Source organism: Neovison vison, chromosome 1, assembly GCF_020171115.1.
Source record: "Neovison vison isolate M4711 chromosome 1, ASM_NN_V1, whole genome shotgun sequence".
Lineage (NCBI taxonomy): Eukaryota > Metazoa > Chordata > Mammalia > Carnivora > Mustelidae > Neogale > Neogale vison.
In genome coordinates this window covers 225295954-225314106 of record NC_058091.1, presented here as the reverse complement: position 1 = coordinate 225314106, position 18153 = coordinate 225295954, and the positions used below count along the sequence as shown (strand labels likewise).

Genomic DNA, 18153 nt, shown 5'->3' with positions numbered 1-18153 from the left:
TTATAGACCATGATATCCTGCACCAGTAGTTGGAAACTATCAATCAAGGTTGTATGTGTTTGGAGAAGACGGATGGTCCCTTAGCACTTAGTGAAAGGTTCTCCTAAACTTAAATCCAGTCAGAGTCTATTAAATTTAGGCTGGGTTATTACTCCAGTTCATAGAACAGTGTCTTGCTCAAAATCTAGCTTACTGCCTTTCCTTCCTTTTTCTTTGTTTTACATAATAAAAGGAACTTTAAAGCCAATCACCATAAATGCTCTTTTGTAGTTTTTATACACATGTGGTTTTTATTTGTTTCAACTAAAGAGATGTTAAAGAGGGTGATAGTGACAGTAGTTGAGGCCTCAGGATTGGCAGTGTCTTGCTGGGAGTCACTGTTGTTTAGGATAAACTTTTTTTTTTTCCTTAAGATTTTATTTATTAGAGAGTGTGAGCAAGCAGGAATGGGTGGAAGGGTGGAGGGGCAGAGGGAGAGGGAGAGGGAGAAGCAGACTTCCTGCTGAGCAGGGAGCCTGATACAGGGCTTGATCCCAGAACCCAGGGATCATGACCTGAGCTGAAGGCAGGTGTTTAACCTTCTGAGCCCAGGTGCCCCACGGATAACTTTTTTTTTTTTTTTAAGAGTGTATTTATTTATTTGACAGACAGATCACAAGTAGGCAGAGAGGCAGGCAGAGGGGCGGGCAGGGATGGGGGAGGAACAGGCTCCCTGCTGAGCAGAGAGCCTGATGTGGGCTCTCTGGGATCATGACCTGAGCCCATGGCAGACGCTTAACGCACTGAGCCACCCAGGTGCCCCTTGAATAAGCTTTTTAACTTTTCCTATTAGGAAGTACTCAGTCATGAGGAGCACTAGTATATACTGAGTAGGCAAGAGATTTGTTGCAGTTTATCAATGCCATTTTACTAAAAACTAGCGAGACACACACATTTGGGTTTATTGGACTGAACTTCTCTTATAAGCTATCTTTTGGTTCTGTTTACTGCCTTCTTAAGTACTGTATAGTTTACCCATTTATTTCCCTATCTCTGCCACTACATTATACTTTCTATAAGTGGCAGGGATTTTTTTGTCTTTCTGGTTCATTCATGCATTTGAAGTGCGTAGAATGATACTTGGCATTTGTAGGTGTTCAGTAAATACTTGAATGAATGAGTGAATGAATGTAGAAAAATTAATGTAAAGTGAATAAATATCAGAAAGTTGATAGAGGGCACAGGATTAGAGCAAAGGGTATTAGTATTTAGTATTTAGCAAAGGTATTGCTAAATTTTGCTGCCTTGATGTGCCCCAATTCTCTTCCTTTCTTTATTTCTTAGAGAGAGAGAGAGAGAGAGAGGAGGGGGCAGAAGGGGATGAGAGAGAGACTCTTAAGCAGGCCCCACACCCAGGACATAGGTGACTCATCGCTCAATCTCATGACCCTGAGATCATGATCTGAGCTGAAATCAAGAGGTGGGCGCTCAGCCAACTGTGCCACCTAGGCACTCCAGTGTGCTGCATTTCAGTAGCTGAAGATACTGATTGGACTGTTCATTCATTCACTGTGTGGCTCAAACTCATGACCCAGAGACCTAGAGTGGCATGCTCTTCCATCTGAGCCACCCAGGCTCACTCCTGTTTTACCTTTTCTAGGTTTCCCTTCCACCCTTAGAAGTTATGGTCACATTATTTCTTTGTTCAGTTCATCAGACATTTACTGAGCATTGCTGTATCCCTGACATGGTACTAGTTGCTGGCATATATAGATGAATAAGGACTATTTTTGCCTCTAAGCAGCTCGTGATTTTGTAGATGGGATGCAAGTAAATAAGAAGTAGGTGTAATAATAGAAGTACATACTGTATAGAATAGAGTGTGAGAGAAGGAGTGCTTTACTATCTAGGTCAGTTGTGCTTCTCCAGAGGAGGTGATGTTAGCTGTGAGCAACAGCTTTAATCTGTGTCATGGTCTGTTAGCTACCATTAAAAAAAAAAAAATACCCCAAAGTAGAAGTATATAATGAATCTCTGCCTACGTGTTAACCAGCTTTAACAATGATCAGTCATGGGGTCAGTCTTTTTTCATGTTACCTCCATCTAACTTCCCTTCTAAGTATGTTCTTAGAGAGATCGAGGAGTTTGGTTTGGTTTAGATTTAACTAATTCTTTTGGCAGTCTGCTTTCTTGTATTTTGAGACTTCGGTTTCTCAGAATAATAAAATGTCAGGGCACCTGGCTGCCTCAGTCGGTAGAGCATGTGACTCTTGAACTTGGGGTCAGGAGTTTGAGCCCTACATTGGGCATAGAGGTCACTTAAAAAATAAATAAATAAAATATTTTAAAGTAATAAAATGTTTCTTTACGTGTCCTAAAACACTTTTCTGTTTTGATTATCTTTAAATTTTTCCCTGGTCTTCATAGAAATTCATTCTTCTTTAGGGAAATGCTCTAGTAATACATGGTCAATACTGTATTGCTTATATTTTTCATCTGTTTCTTCCAGGAAGAAAATTAGGAGCTTTCAAGTTATTAATACCACTTGTTCAGGTGCATATATCTAGCCATTCTTTTCTTTCTTTCTGAATATTTACATTTCTCTTCAGTGTGGGTTCTGTAGTGCTTTTCTCACTAGCGGATTTTATTCCTTTCTACCACTCTGATTCTTCCTGTTCCACAGTTTCTCAGTCATGTTTTGTTAAAACATTGTTTATACTATTACATTTTCTTAAATTCCATCATATTTACTTTGTGTAACACTCAGAACACATTCATGTCTTCATCTCCCATTATCTTTTGATAGAGAGTATTGTTTTTCTTTTAAGATTTATTCATTTAAATTTAAATTTATTTAAGATTTTAAGATTTATTCATTTGACAGACAGAGATCACAAGTAGGCAGAGGGGCAGGCAGAGAGAGAGAGGAAGGGAAGAAGACTCCCCGCCGAGCAGTGAGCTCAATGTGGGGCTCGATCCCAGGACCCTGGGATCACGACCCGAGCCGAAGGCAGAGGTTTTAATCCACTGAGCCACCCAGGCGTGCCTAGAGAGTATTTTTAATCATGCAGTATTTAACTACAAAAGTAGAGACAGGGCAGTAAGAAAGTTCTTTGGTGGTCATGTTTTGTTTGCTTCAGGGTGAGGTCTTCATTACATTATTTTTTATGCCCCCATTCATTTCTTTCCCTCAGAGCCTCTCTTTTCAGCATTCTTTGCCCTACTTTTTGAACCCTGAAAACCCTTGCTCTATTTCCAGATGGTTGTGTTGGCCAAATGGTCGCTGAGAACGCCAGTGTCATCTTCTTCGCCTGGCTCTCCTTGAGGGGAAGAAGGGTTAGGATGCTTGGAACATACTGTTTGGGGTGTGGTATGGACTTATTACCATCAGGTGGCACTACAGGTTACTTGATTTCTTTTTATATCTTTAGTAGGCATAGTAGATCTAGTAGTTTGTTACCAGCTAAAGAAACAGACTGATGTAGATACTGGGATGCAGAATACTTAGAAATGAAATTAAAGATGGTTTTGCTAACAGTTAGAAATTTGTTTTCCTTTTATGTAATAGTCGTGTACTGTATGCAATATACGAAGCTTGAAGAAAAGGAAATAATAAATATGAATTTTCAGATTAGTTTAATTTTTCTCAGATGTTAAATCTTTTTTTTTCTTTTTTAAAAAATATTTTATTTATTTATTTGACAGAGAGAGAGATCACAAGCAAGCTGCGAGGCAGGCAGACAGAGAGGGTGAAGCAGGCCTTCTGCTGGGCAGAGAGCCCAGTGTGGGGCTCTGTCCCAGGACCCTGAGACATGACCTGAGCTGAAGGCAGAGGCCTAACCCACTGAGCCACCCAGGCACCCCTCAGATGTTAAATATCTTAAAATACAGTTTTCATAAACCAAATAGTAAGAATATTAAATGCCTTGTAGAGATGACTACTTGAAACTGCAGTTTGACCACAACACTCAGTGTCCTGTGAGTCAGGACAGTTGTGTTTTTGGTAAATGTTGCCATTACAAATTCAGGTAATATGGCAGAACTATTGCTTATCTACTTCTTGTGACTGAAAGATGAAGTTTTTAATTTTTCTCTCGTGAACTGTTATGTTGACAGTGCAATAATTGACCACATTACTTACTTAACTGTGGTATCTTTAATATATTGCCATGATTTTTTGGTATGTACTTGACAAGAGAAATAAATGAGGATTTGCAGCTCTTGAGAATTTGGGATGTTTTAGGACAGGAAAGAGAAATCAAGCAAATACTCCTGTGGAAATTCAGAGCAGATATAAAGGGAAAAATCTGGACCCTTTAAAAAGGTGTTTTTTCATCACTAAGGTTAAATTTTTAGACTAAAAGAATCCATATAACTCCTGGGACTACCTTAGCACAACAACTGTGTACAGTTTGATGTGTTTCTTGTCTTTTATTCCTAGGTGTTTTTGTATTTGTATTGTCTTATACCTATATTTTTGTAGCACTTATTATTTGACATCATAGATATTTCTCTAATTACAAAACAGACCAAAAGAGAGTATTTTTAAGTCCTGGTTTAGGAGTCCTGATTTATTTTAAGTCCTGATTTAAAGCTTACTTATAGTGTCTGTCACCAAGCAAGAATTTGTAGGTCCTTTGAAACTCTTGATTACGTAGAATATTTTAGCAGCAGAGAAGGGAAAACAAGGAAATATCTCCTCTCCTTGTTACATATGTATTTTTGCATGTCTTTTACTCCATGGTAGATCCGTCTTTCACAGTCTGCATGAAGTCACATGGCGAATGCTTCAGTAGCCCCAGTGATTCTTTAACTTGAGGGTATTTTAAGATCTGTGGAACTATCTTTAGTCAAAATCCATAGGAACTGTTGTATGGAGGGATGCTAAACCACCTATAATGTATGCACAGAGAAGAATTTTCTCGTTCAAACTGAAATGGCCTCTGTCAAGAAACAAGTGAATTTGAATGGTGTGATACGGATTTGAATGGGGCTAGTATCTTTGGAATCTCCTTGGTATGTGTCACAAATCGTTTGTGCTTTCATCTTGCTTTTGTTTCTTGAACAAGTAGTCTTCCTAGTTCTGAACTGACATCAGTTATGGCTGTCGATACTCCAGCCACATGTTTTTTACTTCTTTAGTTACTTCCTTGTTTCTTGCTGACTTTGGTGTTTACATAGTCAAGGCATCTTAAAAAACCCAAACAGTTTTATTAAGGTATTATGCACAGACCATACAGTTGACTAACTGAAGGTGTCCAATTCAGTTGTTTTTAGTGCATTCGCAGAGTTGTGCGACTGTCACTACAATTTTAGAACATTTCATCAACCCAAATAGAAACTGCATCCCAGTCAGCAGTCACTCCACATTTTCCCCCAATCCTCCAGCCTAGACAACCACTTATATACTTTTTATTTTTATAAATTTGTCTGTTTTGGACTTTTCAATAAAAGAGTTTTCATGTGGTCTTTGTGACTGGCTTCTTTCACCTAGCATCATGTTTTCAGGGTTCATTCGTGTTGTGGCATGTTGCAGGATTTTAGTCCTTTGATTGCCAGATACTGTTCCATTAGATGGAAATACTGCATTTGAGCTGTTTTCACTTTTTCTGTTATAATGTTGCTATTAACATTTTTGTACAAATGTATAACAAATGTAGATATAAATCTTAATTTCTCTTGGGTATATACCGAGAGGTAGAATTTTTGAGTCTTACACAAACTCTTTAAGATTTTGAGACACTTGACAGGCTTCCAAAGTAGCTACACCACTTTACATTTCCACCAGCAGTGCGTGAGAGTTCCAGTTTTTCCACAGCTTCACCAATACCTTGTATTATGTCTTTTTGATTGTAGCCATATTAGTGGTTTTGATTTCTGTTTCTCCAATGGCTAATGATGTTAGGCATCTTTTCATGTTTATAGACCAGCTATTTATCTTTGTAGAACTGTGTATTCAAATCCTTTGCCTTTTTTTAATAAACTTTTTTTTTTTTTTAAGAACAGTTTTAGGTTTACACTTAATTAAGAGGAAGGTACAGAGAGTTCCAATATACTCCCTGCCCCTACACATGCACATTCTCCTCCATTACCACCATCACTCTCCATAATGGTACAGTTTTTCACCAAGGTTGAACCTACTTTGACATATCATAATCACTCATAGCACATAGTTTCCTTAAGGGTTCTCTTTTGGTGTTGTGTGTTCAGTGAGTTTGGACAAAGGTATAATGACATATATCTATCATAGAGAATTTTCACTGCCTTAGGAATCTCTGCTCTGCCTATTTATCTCCCCTCCCACCTAACTGATCTTTTCATTTTATCTAGTTTTGGCTTTTCTAGAGTGTTAGTTGAAGTCCTACAGTGGGTAGCCTTCTTAGATTGGCTTCTTGCACTTAGTGATACGTATTTTAGTTTACTCCATGTCTATGTATTTTAGTTTCCTCCATGTCTTTTCATGGCTTGATAATTTCTTTTTAGTACTGAGTAATAGTCTCTTGTCAGGATATACCATAGTTTGTTTATTTGTTCACCTACTGAAGGATATCTTGGTTGCTTCTAAGTTTTGGCAGTTACGAATAAAGCTGTATAAACATGTATGCAGTTTTTTTGTGGACATAGTTTTCAACTCCTTTGGGTAAATAGCAAAAAGTGCAATTGCTGCATTGTATAGTTAGAGTATGTTTACTTTTTTTTTAAGATTTTATTTATTTATTTGACAGAGATCACAAGTAGGCAGAGAGGTAGGTGGGGGACGCAGCTTCCCTTCTGAGCAGAGAGCCTGACGCGGGGCCTGATCCCAGGACCCTGAGATCATGACCAAGCCAAAGACAGAGGCTTTAACCCACTGAACCACCCAGGCGCCCCTCTCCTCTGGTTCTTTTAAATTGGAAGTCGAGTCTAGAGTCATGGTTAGTTTTTTTTTTTTTTCTTTCTTTTTCTTAGATTTTATTTATTTATTTGACAGAGAGAGAGAGAGAGAGAGAGAGCGAGCATAAGCAGGGGGAATGGCAGGCAGAGGGAGAGAAGCAGGCTCCCCACTGAGCAGAGAACCTGACACTGGGCTTGATTCCAGGAGCCTGGGATCGTGACCTGAGCCAAAGACAGACACTTAACCCACTGAGCCACCCAGGCCCCCCTAGAATCCTGCTTAGATTAAGGTGTATGATACTCTGTATTTTAGAGGTGAGCTTATATACTTCTTATTATATCACCTGGGGAGGCACTTAAGATCAAGTTGTGAAGCTGTTGTTGATATTAAGTTTGTACTACTATTGGTTGAGCTGGTAACAGATACCTGCATTTTAAAGGTCTGTTTCTTCACTGCATTTAGCAAGTAATCGATTTGAACACAGTGGGAATATTCTGTTCCTAAAAGTTGTTCTTTCTCTTAATGGTTTTAGCATCGCTTATTGATAAATGTCTGAATAAGTTATTTCACTGGGGGAGCCTTTTTTGATTTTGAAACTTTTTTTGTTCCATTTTTGCTGTATACCTTTTTTTTTCCTAAGTCATTTCACTCACCACTTTAATATTTAATAGTGGTGTGGAGGTATTGTTTGTGTGGCATGTTTTAAAATGAAGGACAAATAAAGATAATGTAGTAGAAGATCATCATGGCTAAAATTAAAGTCATTGCAGTACTGGGAAGTACTGGGAAGTCGATTCTGGGTACTGGGTACTGGGAAGTTGGTACCAGGCAGGGGTGCTGAGTTTTCCCTTGTCTACTTGTTTGTTTTAATAAAAATTAGTAAATTTCCGATTTTAGGCACATCTATAAATCTTTGGACTTTGGATTTTTCCAGAATTTGGAAAGTGACTTCCGCTAATGAGCCTAGAAAGTCCAGTTATGGAGTATGAATATTTTCAGGCTCTCAGTCACTTATTTCTTGGTTGCTTAGACCCTAATAGTATTAAAGACTACAATAACTCCAGTAATAAACTGAACTGCGTTGTAAAATAGTGAGGTGAAGTGCCTGTTCTTTTAATTTGCACCTTCTTCTTTTTTATTATTCTTGGAGAAAAAAGAACATACATTTATGTTTATAAGTGATACATTTATCAAAATTTAGATTTTGAATAATTCTCTTTTATAGTTTAGTTCAGAACTAATAAAATATAAACATTTTCACCTCTTGCCTATAAAATTGAAGTTAGGCACATTGATGAAAATCAGAGCAACCTCACTGTGTACATTATTAATCAGGAAACCTAGACATTTATTTATTTATTTATTCATTCATTCATTCATCAGGGGTGGGGGCGGGTAGAGAGAACAACAGAGGGAATACAACCAGGGGGAGTGGGAGAGGGAGAAGCAGGTTTACTGCTGAGCTGGGAGCTCAGTATGGGGCTAGATCCCAGGACTCTGGGATCATGACCTGAACTGATGCAGACGATTAATGACTGAGCCACCCAGGCGCCCTGGTATTCATTCTTTTAATACAGTGAGAGGATTTCTCTTACTACGCAGAGACATTTGTACATCAAGGACACACTTATACTTCTGCTGTGAGAGACTTGCTTCACTGGCCTTCAGGCTTATTTGGTGATGGTCTCCATGAAAATTCTTTCAAGTTCTTTGAGAAATACCTTTAGCTCTTCCCAGGAGTTAGTCAGTGTCTGTCTCTCCCTGACTTCCCCGCTCTTGCTGTCCTCCCTCCCCTTCTTCCTCCCACTTTGTCTTTCTCTGTTTCTCTCAGGTCTTGAGGTTTTTTTGGAGTCAAACCATGTGTCTGCTCATTACAAGTGGAAATAACAGTAGCAACCCTATAAAATTTCAGCATGCTAGTTCTAAAAAAGGGTATTGAAGGTTAGTTTCCTGGGTGTACCACCCTCTAACCTGACTGTGAGTAGTCCATAGTCGTGTATCTTTTCAAATCTTTTCAAATGAACTTTATTTCCACACTGTTATATTTGAATGATTGAATACATTCTCCCTGTTCTTCAGTTCTTCATCGCCGTGCTGTCCTTTGAAAAGAATTCTACATTTGAGTACTTATGAATATTGACTGCATAGAAAACATGATCCTTTTAGATAATAATGGATTCAGGAATCTTTTAATTTTTTTATTATTTATTTATTTATTAAAAATATTTTTTAAAATTAACATATAGTGTATTATTAGCCCCAGGGATACAGGTCTGTGAATCGCCAGGGTTGCACACTTTACAGCACTCACCATAGCACATACCGTCCCCAGTGTTCATAACCCCACCACCCTCTCCCTACCACCACCGGCCCTGCAACCCTCAGTTTATTTTGTGAGATTAAGAGTCTCTTATGGTTTGTTTCCCTCCCGATCCCATCTTGTTTCATTTATTCTTTTCCTACCTCCCCCCCCCAGCCCCCTTACGTTGCATCTCCACTTAAGATTCAGGAATCTTTGACTGTTTCTTCAAGAATCCATCATGTGTGAACACAGTGTGTTTGTAAAAGTGTTGGGGAAATAGAGTGGTGTGGTGAGGCCATTTTCTGTTCTAGTAGGGAGAGCTTGTGTCTCAGAGATTTGGTTATCAGGCCTTGCTCTACTATGTCCTCGTTTGCTCTCTGACCCTGGACAACTCTGTTGATAGCTATAGGTTCTTTGTCTTGCATAACAGGGATATTATTCCACATGCCAGATTTGCTTTTATAGTCTTGTTATGGCATCTTTAAAATACTTAATAGGCTCTAGCAATATGGTATTTTAAATAATCTATTATAGTTCTGTCATTCCTGAGTCGTTATTTTTGATGACGCATTTAATCTGCAATTTAGGAACTGATTGCCTTTTAAAGTCTCCTTTATAAGTTAATTAGCACTTAGTAATCTTTCCAGTAGAACGGCTGAAAGGTTGCTTCTTTCTCTGATCTAAAAGCCTTTTTATTCATTAGATGAACCACTCATAATATTGTTTCTGTGGAGGAAATATGCTCTGGATTCCAGCCGGTATTCTAGACTTACTTTTTAGAATTAGATTAGAATAGGTCTCTCTGCTTCCCACTATCTTCCAGAATTTGGGTGGAGAAAACGACCTTTCTGGTTCTTACTGTTCTAACAGTGATCAAAGTGCTTGGCACAAAATTGATTCTCCAGGAATATATCTTTGTCCCAGGCTGGATGGGCTTCTTGGGAATTAGGTTCAAAAGCAGAACACAGAGGGACAAGATTTATGCTTCTGTGGAAGACCTGGATGGAGCAAGATACTGGAGGGAGGTAGGGATGGAAACTCTAACGGCTTCCATTAGAATAGGTGAATGGTGAATGTAAAGCCAAGCATAAAGGATACAAGTGTATAGATTACAGATTGCCTTGCTGTGAAAGTTCAGACAAGTGTGAAGATATGTGTGTATGTGAGTGCTCCGACTTGCTGTAGTTAAAAATTGCTCTGGAGGTTGACAATAATAAGTGATTTTATTTTTTAAGTAGTAGCTCCCAAAATGTTAAAGCCAGTAGGTGAAAGAATGTTTTTAGGGGAGTAGAATATTCCTAAGGTGTCGTCCAAGCATCACCCATAGATTATTTGCTGAAGTAGTGAAGAAATAAACAGACCTATAAAAGGAGAAGAGATTTGTCTGTCACCAGTTCAACCACAGACATGGCCTTTATCTTTTTTCTTGAAGGGTAGGGTGGGTTGGGTGGGATGATCGCTGGTAGAACCTTTTGTCTATTATATTCATATTTTCACATATTCTTCCCCTGGCTTTTTTGGTACATGTATAAAAGTCCATACACTTTTTTTCTCCTACAAGGTCATAATACATGATATGTTCCTGCCTACTTCTTCAATCTCAGCTGGTTCCATTTTCCGTTTTTCTCATTAAGTGTCAATTACACGGGACTTCTTAAGTTTGTTTCTAATCTTATGGCCTTGTTTCCCATTGTTTTCCCTGTCTGGAGCTTTGTTTTCCGATCTTTGCATGCCTGGGTCTCTTGTTTTTCATGCCTCTTATAAATGTCACTTAATAGAAGCCCTCCCTCTCTGAATACGCAATGGAAACTTGCAGTTGATCTTTAACACTATTGTATTTTCTTCATATTACTACCTCTGGTTTTTTCTTTAAAAAGAAAAAAACTTTTTTTTTTTTTTTAAAAAAAACAAAGTCACTTCCTCTAGAATGTAAGTGGTATGAAGCCAGGGAAACTGCTTTGTTTGCTGCTTTACTCCCAGCCCCTGGAAACAGTGCTTGGTACACGGCAGGCTTTCAGTAGTGTTACTGTATAAATCTTGTTAATTAGCCACCATGTGGTTCTTTATAAAGTACCCTTTGATTAAAAATTGACTGCTTTCCTTTATGCACCAAGTACCTGTTAAGCAAGCATAGATCATGTATCTTGTTGGGCTCCTGGTACTGCAAAGTTGTGGTAGACATCAGTTCTGTCCCTCAAGGAGGACAGTATTAGATACTGATTAAGGCCAGTGGCTTTGGTGTTCAAGTCTAAGCCCTGCTATTTCATAGATTGTGGCCTTTGCAAGGTAAGGTCTCCGAGTCTTTAGTTTTCTGCTTAAAAGGTTGGGATAAGAGTATCTACTACATAGAATTATTATTAGGAATAAATAAGTGAATTAAAAAAGCATTTAATACAATGCTTGGCATATAATACATATGCTCAGATATTTGTGCTTAAAAAAATTTTTTTTTTTTTTTAATTTTAGCCGGCTGCTCTTCCATTTATTGGGGAAGAATCACTGAATTCGTGTTCTTCATATAATAATGGTTCCTTATGAGATCTGCAGATCAGTGCTGTTCTACTCTTCTTTGTAGGAACGTATAATAGAAACTGCTGTACATTTTGTCATCCACTGCATTAGCTGGACTTTGAGATGTACCTTAGTTTCAGATGTTCAAAAGTTGTGCTTCTCAGACTTTGGCAGTTAGAAGATTTACCTGAAGAACTTACTAAGAACTTACACATTTTTGATCTCCAGCCCCTGTCTTCACAATGTAGGTTTGGAGAGAGATTTGGGAATTTTTATTTCTGGGATGTGTTGCTGGTGTTGACAGTCTTTGGATCACATTTTGAGTAAGACTTTTCCAGACTTGTGCTAATACCATAGCTAGTGGCCACAGGTGGCTCCTGAGTACTTGAAACATGGTTAGTTCAAAATAAGATATGCTTTAAGTGTAAAATACACAGAATTTTGAAGACTTAGTATTTAAAAAAGCATAGAATATCTAAATTAATTTTTTCAAAATATTGATTATATGTTGAAATGATAATATTTTGGATATATTGAGTTAAATATGATATAATCTTAAAGACAATTCCACATCTTTTCACTTTCTTTTTATTTTTTTAAAGATTTTATTTATTTATTTGACAGAGAGAGAGATCACAAGTGGGCAGAGATGCAGGCAGAGAGGGGAAAGCAGGCTTCCTGCTGAGCAGGCAGCCCAATGAGCAGCTTCATCCCAAGACCCTGAGATCGTGACCTGAGCCAGAGGCAGAAGCTTAACCCAATGAACCACCCAGGCGTCCCTTTTCTTTTCACTTAACATGGTTGCTAGAAAATGTAAAATTGCATACACAGTTTGCTTTTGTGGCTTGCGTTATACTTCTCCCAGACAGAAAAACATACTGCCTGTCTCCTTAAAATACCTTCTAGGGCTTTTGTAAAGTAAAAGGCTCTCAGGTAGCCTGTCTTTGAAATCATACATGACCAACAAGCCCTCTAAATTCACTTGTTCTCAAGTGATAACACAGAGACTTAAGTTGTTGAGGGAACTCCAAGTTAGTGAAGGGGCAGTTTACAAGTTGTCCTTCTCAGTTCTAAAATACAGACAAGAACAGACTACCAATTTAAAATCTCTACCTCCATGTCCATTGCTAATTGCTAGTATTTTGTCTGATTCCAGTTTTTGTGTTCTAGCCTTGCTTTACTAACATAGGCTTTAGAATGGTTAGTTTTCCCTGAAGGTTGTAATACTTTGGGTCATTTCTTGTTGAGTTAGCATTTGGGACCTTCTGTTGTCATTAGTAATTGCAATTTAATTACAACTCTTAGGAAGTGTTTGCTTTGGCTATGTTTATGGATTAATGACCTATAGACTTTTATTATCTGGAACAGTTTTAAGTTTTAGATACAACTATAATCACAAAGGCTAATTCTCAGTCATTCCTGCACTGAGGTTTATTTTCTCTTTTTAGCTTTTGATTTTAATCCTACTTCATATGAGTGTATTGTGAATAATTATATATAATTGGGTAAGCATACTGTTTTGGGATGATTAGAAATAATGCTGGAGAATTCAATAAATTGCTAAATGAATTTTTAGAATGGCTTCAGATGCCTTGGGATAGGATTAGATGATCCAACTCTTAAGATCCCTTCTAACTTAGGGCTTAAATTCTTGTATTATATTTTGTATTTGTTGATTTAGTTCATTTTTCCCCCCCACAGTATTTCTTGTCTATACATTTGTCTTTTAACTTACAAAAAGTATTTTGGACATATATTTTTGGTGACATATAAAATGGGATTCTGAGGTACTTAGCAGTGAGTCAAAGAACTTCTTTTTCATTTTTCTTCCTTTTGATCTTAACTAGGGAAAAGTAGTTAATTCTTTTATAACACTTACTAATTTCCTTTTTTTTTTTTTTAATTTGACAGACAGAGATCACAAGTAGGCAGAGAGGCAAGCAGAGAGAGGAAGGGAAGCAGGCTCCTTGCTGAGCAGGGAGTCGGATGTGGGGCTCCATCCCAGGACCCTGGGATCATGACCTGAGCCAAAGGCAGAGGCTTTAACCCTCTGAGCCACCCAGGTGCCCCTACTAATTTCCTTTTAAAAACTAAGAAGCCAGGGTACCTGGGTGGCTCAGTGGGTTAAACCTCTCTTCAGCTCAGGTCATGATCTCACGGTCCTGGGATCGAGCCCTACATCGGGCTCTTTGCTAGGCAGGGAGCCTGCTTCCCTCTCTCTCTGCCTGTCTCTTTGCTTACTTGTGATCTCTGTCTGTCAAATAAATAAATAAAATTAAAAAACAAAAACAAAAAATAAGAAGCCTTTCTTCTTAGTCTAAGGCAGGCAGTGGTACTCAGAATTAAGTAACTTTGGTTTTTGTGTATGGGCTTCTTGTTTGTTCCCATTATACTATTATCTTCTATTTATGGAACAATGAAGGCATTTTTCATTAGAAAAAAATTGATTTGGGGACGCCTTAGTGGCTCAGTCAGTTAAGTGTCTGCCTTCGGTTCATTCAGGTCATGATCCCAAGGTTTTGGGATCCGACAGTCCCACATCTTGCTCCTTGCTTAGCAGGAAGCCTGCTTCTCACTCTGCTTGTTTCTCCCCCTCCTTGTGCGTGCTCTCTCTCTGACAAATAAATTAAAAAAAATCTTTAAAAGAAGTAAATTAATGTAAGCAAAAGCGATTTGAATTACTGGGATTTTAAAGTCAAAGTACAGGTGATACATAGTAAAAAGAGAAATCCAGCAGAAATATGCAAGAGAGGGGCACCTGGGTGGCTCAGTGGGTTAAGCCTCTGCCTTCAGCTCAGGTCATGATCTCAGGGTCCTGGGATCCGGTCCGTATTGGGCTCTCTGCTCATCGGAGAGTTTGCTTCCCCCTTCTCCTCTGCCTGCCTCTTTGCCTACTTGTGATCTCTCTGTCAAATAAAAAACCAAAATCTTAAAAAAAAAAGATGTGCAAGAGTAGGTAAATAATGGAAGTATGGGAGTAATTCAGAACATTGAAGCTTTTTCTCCTTTTTGTTAGTTTTATATGTATATTTATTCAAGTATGTTGACTTATCGTTACCAGGTTTCCATGGATCTCAATAGCGCCAGCACTGTTGTTCTTCAGGTCTTAACACAGGCCACCAGTCAGGATACTGCTGTGTTAAAACCAGCAGAGGAGCAGTTGAAACAGTGGGAGACACAGCCAGGTTTCTATTCAGTGTTGTTGGTAAGTTATTCTAAAATAGTTTACTATTCTTTTAATAAGATAGACACTACTATTTTAATTTTTCTAAGAATCTACTTGTATTGGTAGTTTACTTTAGTGAAACTGATCTAAATGTCATTGCTACTCCCATTTATTAATTCAGGGTATGACTCTTTGAAGTTGTTGAAATGTTTGTTGATTGTTGAATACATAATTGAGCAGACTGTTGGTCGTTTTCTGCTCAGAAGGCAACACTGTGCTGCTACTCTTATTTTAACATGTTAATGCTGACCTCAGGATTGTAGGTAGTACACGTTCGTTCACGTTTTGTTTTCCTTTTTGCCCCAGTTAATTTATGTTGTCAGAGTTGTTCAGGTCTCTCCATGCAGCATCAGCCTGGTCTACCTGGCTCACTGTGTTACTTTAAAACATGGTTTTCTTTTCCCCTTCTAAGAATTTCATTTTCTTGACACATTTGGTCTTTTCCTGGGTGATAATAGAAAATAGTATAGTAATTAACAATATATGCTTTAATTAAACTTCACTAGGAGTTCAAAGCTTTTGGTTAATCAAAATTATTTTCTCGATGCCAGAATAAAGGAATGTCTTTTTGTATTGAGGGTCTTTCTTTTTTTTCTTTTTTCTGAAAATTTTAGAACTCTGGTTAATGTTTGAGATTTGCTTTTGGCAAGGGCAGGGAGGCTACCAGCTGGATCACAAACTATTGAGTTTAGGGACTGGGTTGCAAATGCAAAGTAAAACTGTTAACCATATCTTGTGAAAATAGAAGATTATAGAAGTTGACATATATGTTTTTTACTTCATGGCTAAAATATTTGAGGTATTTGGTAAACTTAGGAATATACTGGTCATGTCTAGAGTCATACTTGATATTCTGAAAATAAAATGAAATTTGGATATTTGGCTTAGAAAAAAGGTTAAAAAAACTCAGATTGCATAAAATTTTTTTTCTGGAAAACACTGATTTTTAAAGATACTAAGGAAAATATTCTATCCTTATTTAAATAATCCCAGTATCTCTTTTGTAAAATTTGGGTGCAGTATAAATCTTTAGTATATTTCTGAGTATCCTTATTTTTCATATTCTTATTTAAGTGAATATGCTGTATAATTAGTCTTGTGGTTTTTTAGGCCAAAATAGAAAACATTTCAGTGTTTCTTACGTTGGTTACTCCTGGACCTTAAAAAAAAATCAATCAATCGGCTTGTAACTATTGACTTTATGTGCAATGTATGAATTATTAATAATATTAAATGCCTAACTAATAAGCCTTTTGTTTTTATATTTATTAGCTCTACTTTTCTTCTTAGAGGGGTAGTAAAATAGCTTTTTAAAAACTTTAAAAAATATATTTTATTTATTTATTCAACACAGAGAGAGCACTAGTAGGCAGAGTGGTAGGCACAGGGAGAGGGTAAAGCAGGCCTCCTGCCAAGCAGGGAGCCTGACGTGGGGCTCGATACCAGGACCCTGGAATCATGACCTGAGCTGAAGGCAGCCATTAAACCGACTGAACCACTCAGGCGCCTCAGTAAAATTGCTTTAGATGGTGTAGATTGTATTTATATTAGATGGAAAACCCAAGTTAAAGGCAGTAATTTTTAGTTTTTTCCTCTACTCACTGTCTTGGCACTTTTAATCTGTTGTAGCCTTAGCTGTTCTTTCTAGTTTGGAGATCATGAGGTTGTATATTTGATCCTCAGATTTGTGTTCCAGTTTTACTGTTCAAAACTACTTAAGGAATATTTCTACTTGGGTTTACACCTGCAGCTTGACTTTCCTTGGTTACTTACGTGTAGCCGAGACAGGCTGATACCCACCATCTTTCCGTAGTATTCCCACATTACCTCCATTCATTTGTTCATTTGCTCCATGAATATTTATGACAGTCTGTTGTGGAAGGTAGACATGTTAAGCATTAAAATCGAATGTGATTAATATGGTGGGAAAACTTTATTCTTTTCAAGGATGACCTAAAAGAAGATCTCTGACTAGTTTTCAGGGGTATTAAGGGTTAAGGGTTAAGGGGGCATTACACAACTATCCTTGTAATTCTTTTTTTTTTCCTACATGTACCTGATTTTCTAAAAATGGAATTATAGTATAGATACCTGTTTTTGAGGGCGCCTGGGTGGCTCAGTGGGTTAAGCTGCTGCCTTCGGCTCGGGTCATGATCTCAGGGTCCTGGGATCGAGGCCCGCATCGGGCTCTCTGCTCGGTGGGGGGCCTGCTTCCTCCTCTCTCTCTGCCTGCCTCTCTGCCTGCTTGTGATCTCTCTCTGTCAAATAAATAAATAAAATCTTTAAAAAAAAAAAATTAAAAAAAAAAAGATACCTGTTTTTGATAGTTTTTCTGTGGTGTTTTTCTGTGGTAAGGAACATAAATCTTCATTATTGTTTTTGATTTTGATGTTTTCCCACACAAGGTTGTGTTTAAGAGGTCACCTCTGGGGATTTGAGTTGTTTTTGGTCTGAGGTGTAGTGCAGTTTCAGTCAGTTACATATTCCTAAGTTTGCCCTATGTACTCACTATTCTAGTTTTTTTTTTTTTTTAAGGTACGTTTTTTATCAGGAAATAAAACACTTTAATTCATCTATGTTATGTTTTAAATTACAATGTTAATATCTTTTATTTTTATTTCCATACACAAATATGTTATAGAATTTTTGATAATGTTAAATTTTTGGTAAAAATGTGTAAAAGTCACAGAACAATTGTGATTTTTACCTTGATGGTTAAGATCTTGTTGCATTTTTAGCTTGCTTAGTCATTTTTATGCTTTTCCAGTGCTCCACACAAACAAGGACTGCCTGTATTTGGGCTAATGTTCTGCTGTCAAACTTATTTGTAAGCATAATTGATAAGGAGGATACTTTGAAATAGTTCATTTCATAGCCTGTGCTAAGAACCCAGGGGCTTTGATTCCTTAGAATTTTTAATTATATGCTTTGATGGGTCTTTTTTTTTTTTAATTGAGAACATGTTTATTTCAGTGTTTTATATTTGTGTTGGTTGTGATACATGATTAGGTGTGTTTCTGAGTTTAATTTTTAAAAAATTTTTTTAATTTTTTAATAAACATATAATGTATTATTAGCCCCAGGGGTACAGGTCTGTGAATCGCCAGGTTTGCACACTTCACAGCTCTGAGTTTAATTTTTTATTCAAAATATTTTCAAACATACCTAATGGTAGCCAAGTTTAATGAGTCCCAAATATTTATTACTCACCTTAAAAAATTAATACAAGTTCTTCTAGGTGTGCTTTCTCATGAACCTGTA

At 37.5% G+C, this 18153-nt stretch overlaps 1 protein-coding gene across 2 annotated transcripts in view; it reads left to right on the top strand.

Annotated features, from left to right (window-relative positions):
* IPO11 (importin 11) overlaps positions 1–18153 on the top strand; it is a 214048-nt gene that overhangs the window by 8740 nt on the left and 187155 nt on the right. For both annotated transcript variants that reach the window (XM_044224008.1, XM_044224016.1), the window contains exon 2: positions 14728–14871. In XM_044224008.1, coding sequence (XP_044079943.1) covers positions 14734–14871 — 138 coding nt within the window. In that variant the 5' untranslated portion in view covers positions 14728–14733. The remainder of the gene's footprint in view (positions 1–14727; positions 14872–18153) is intronic.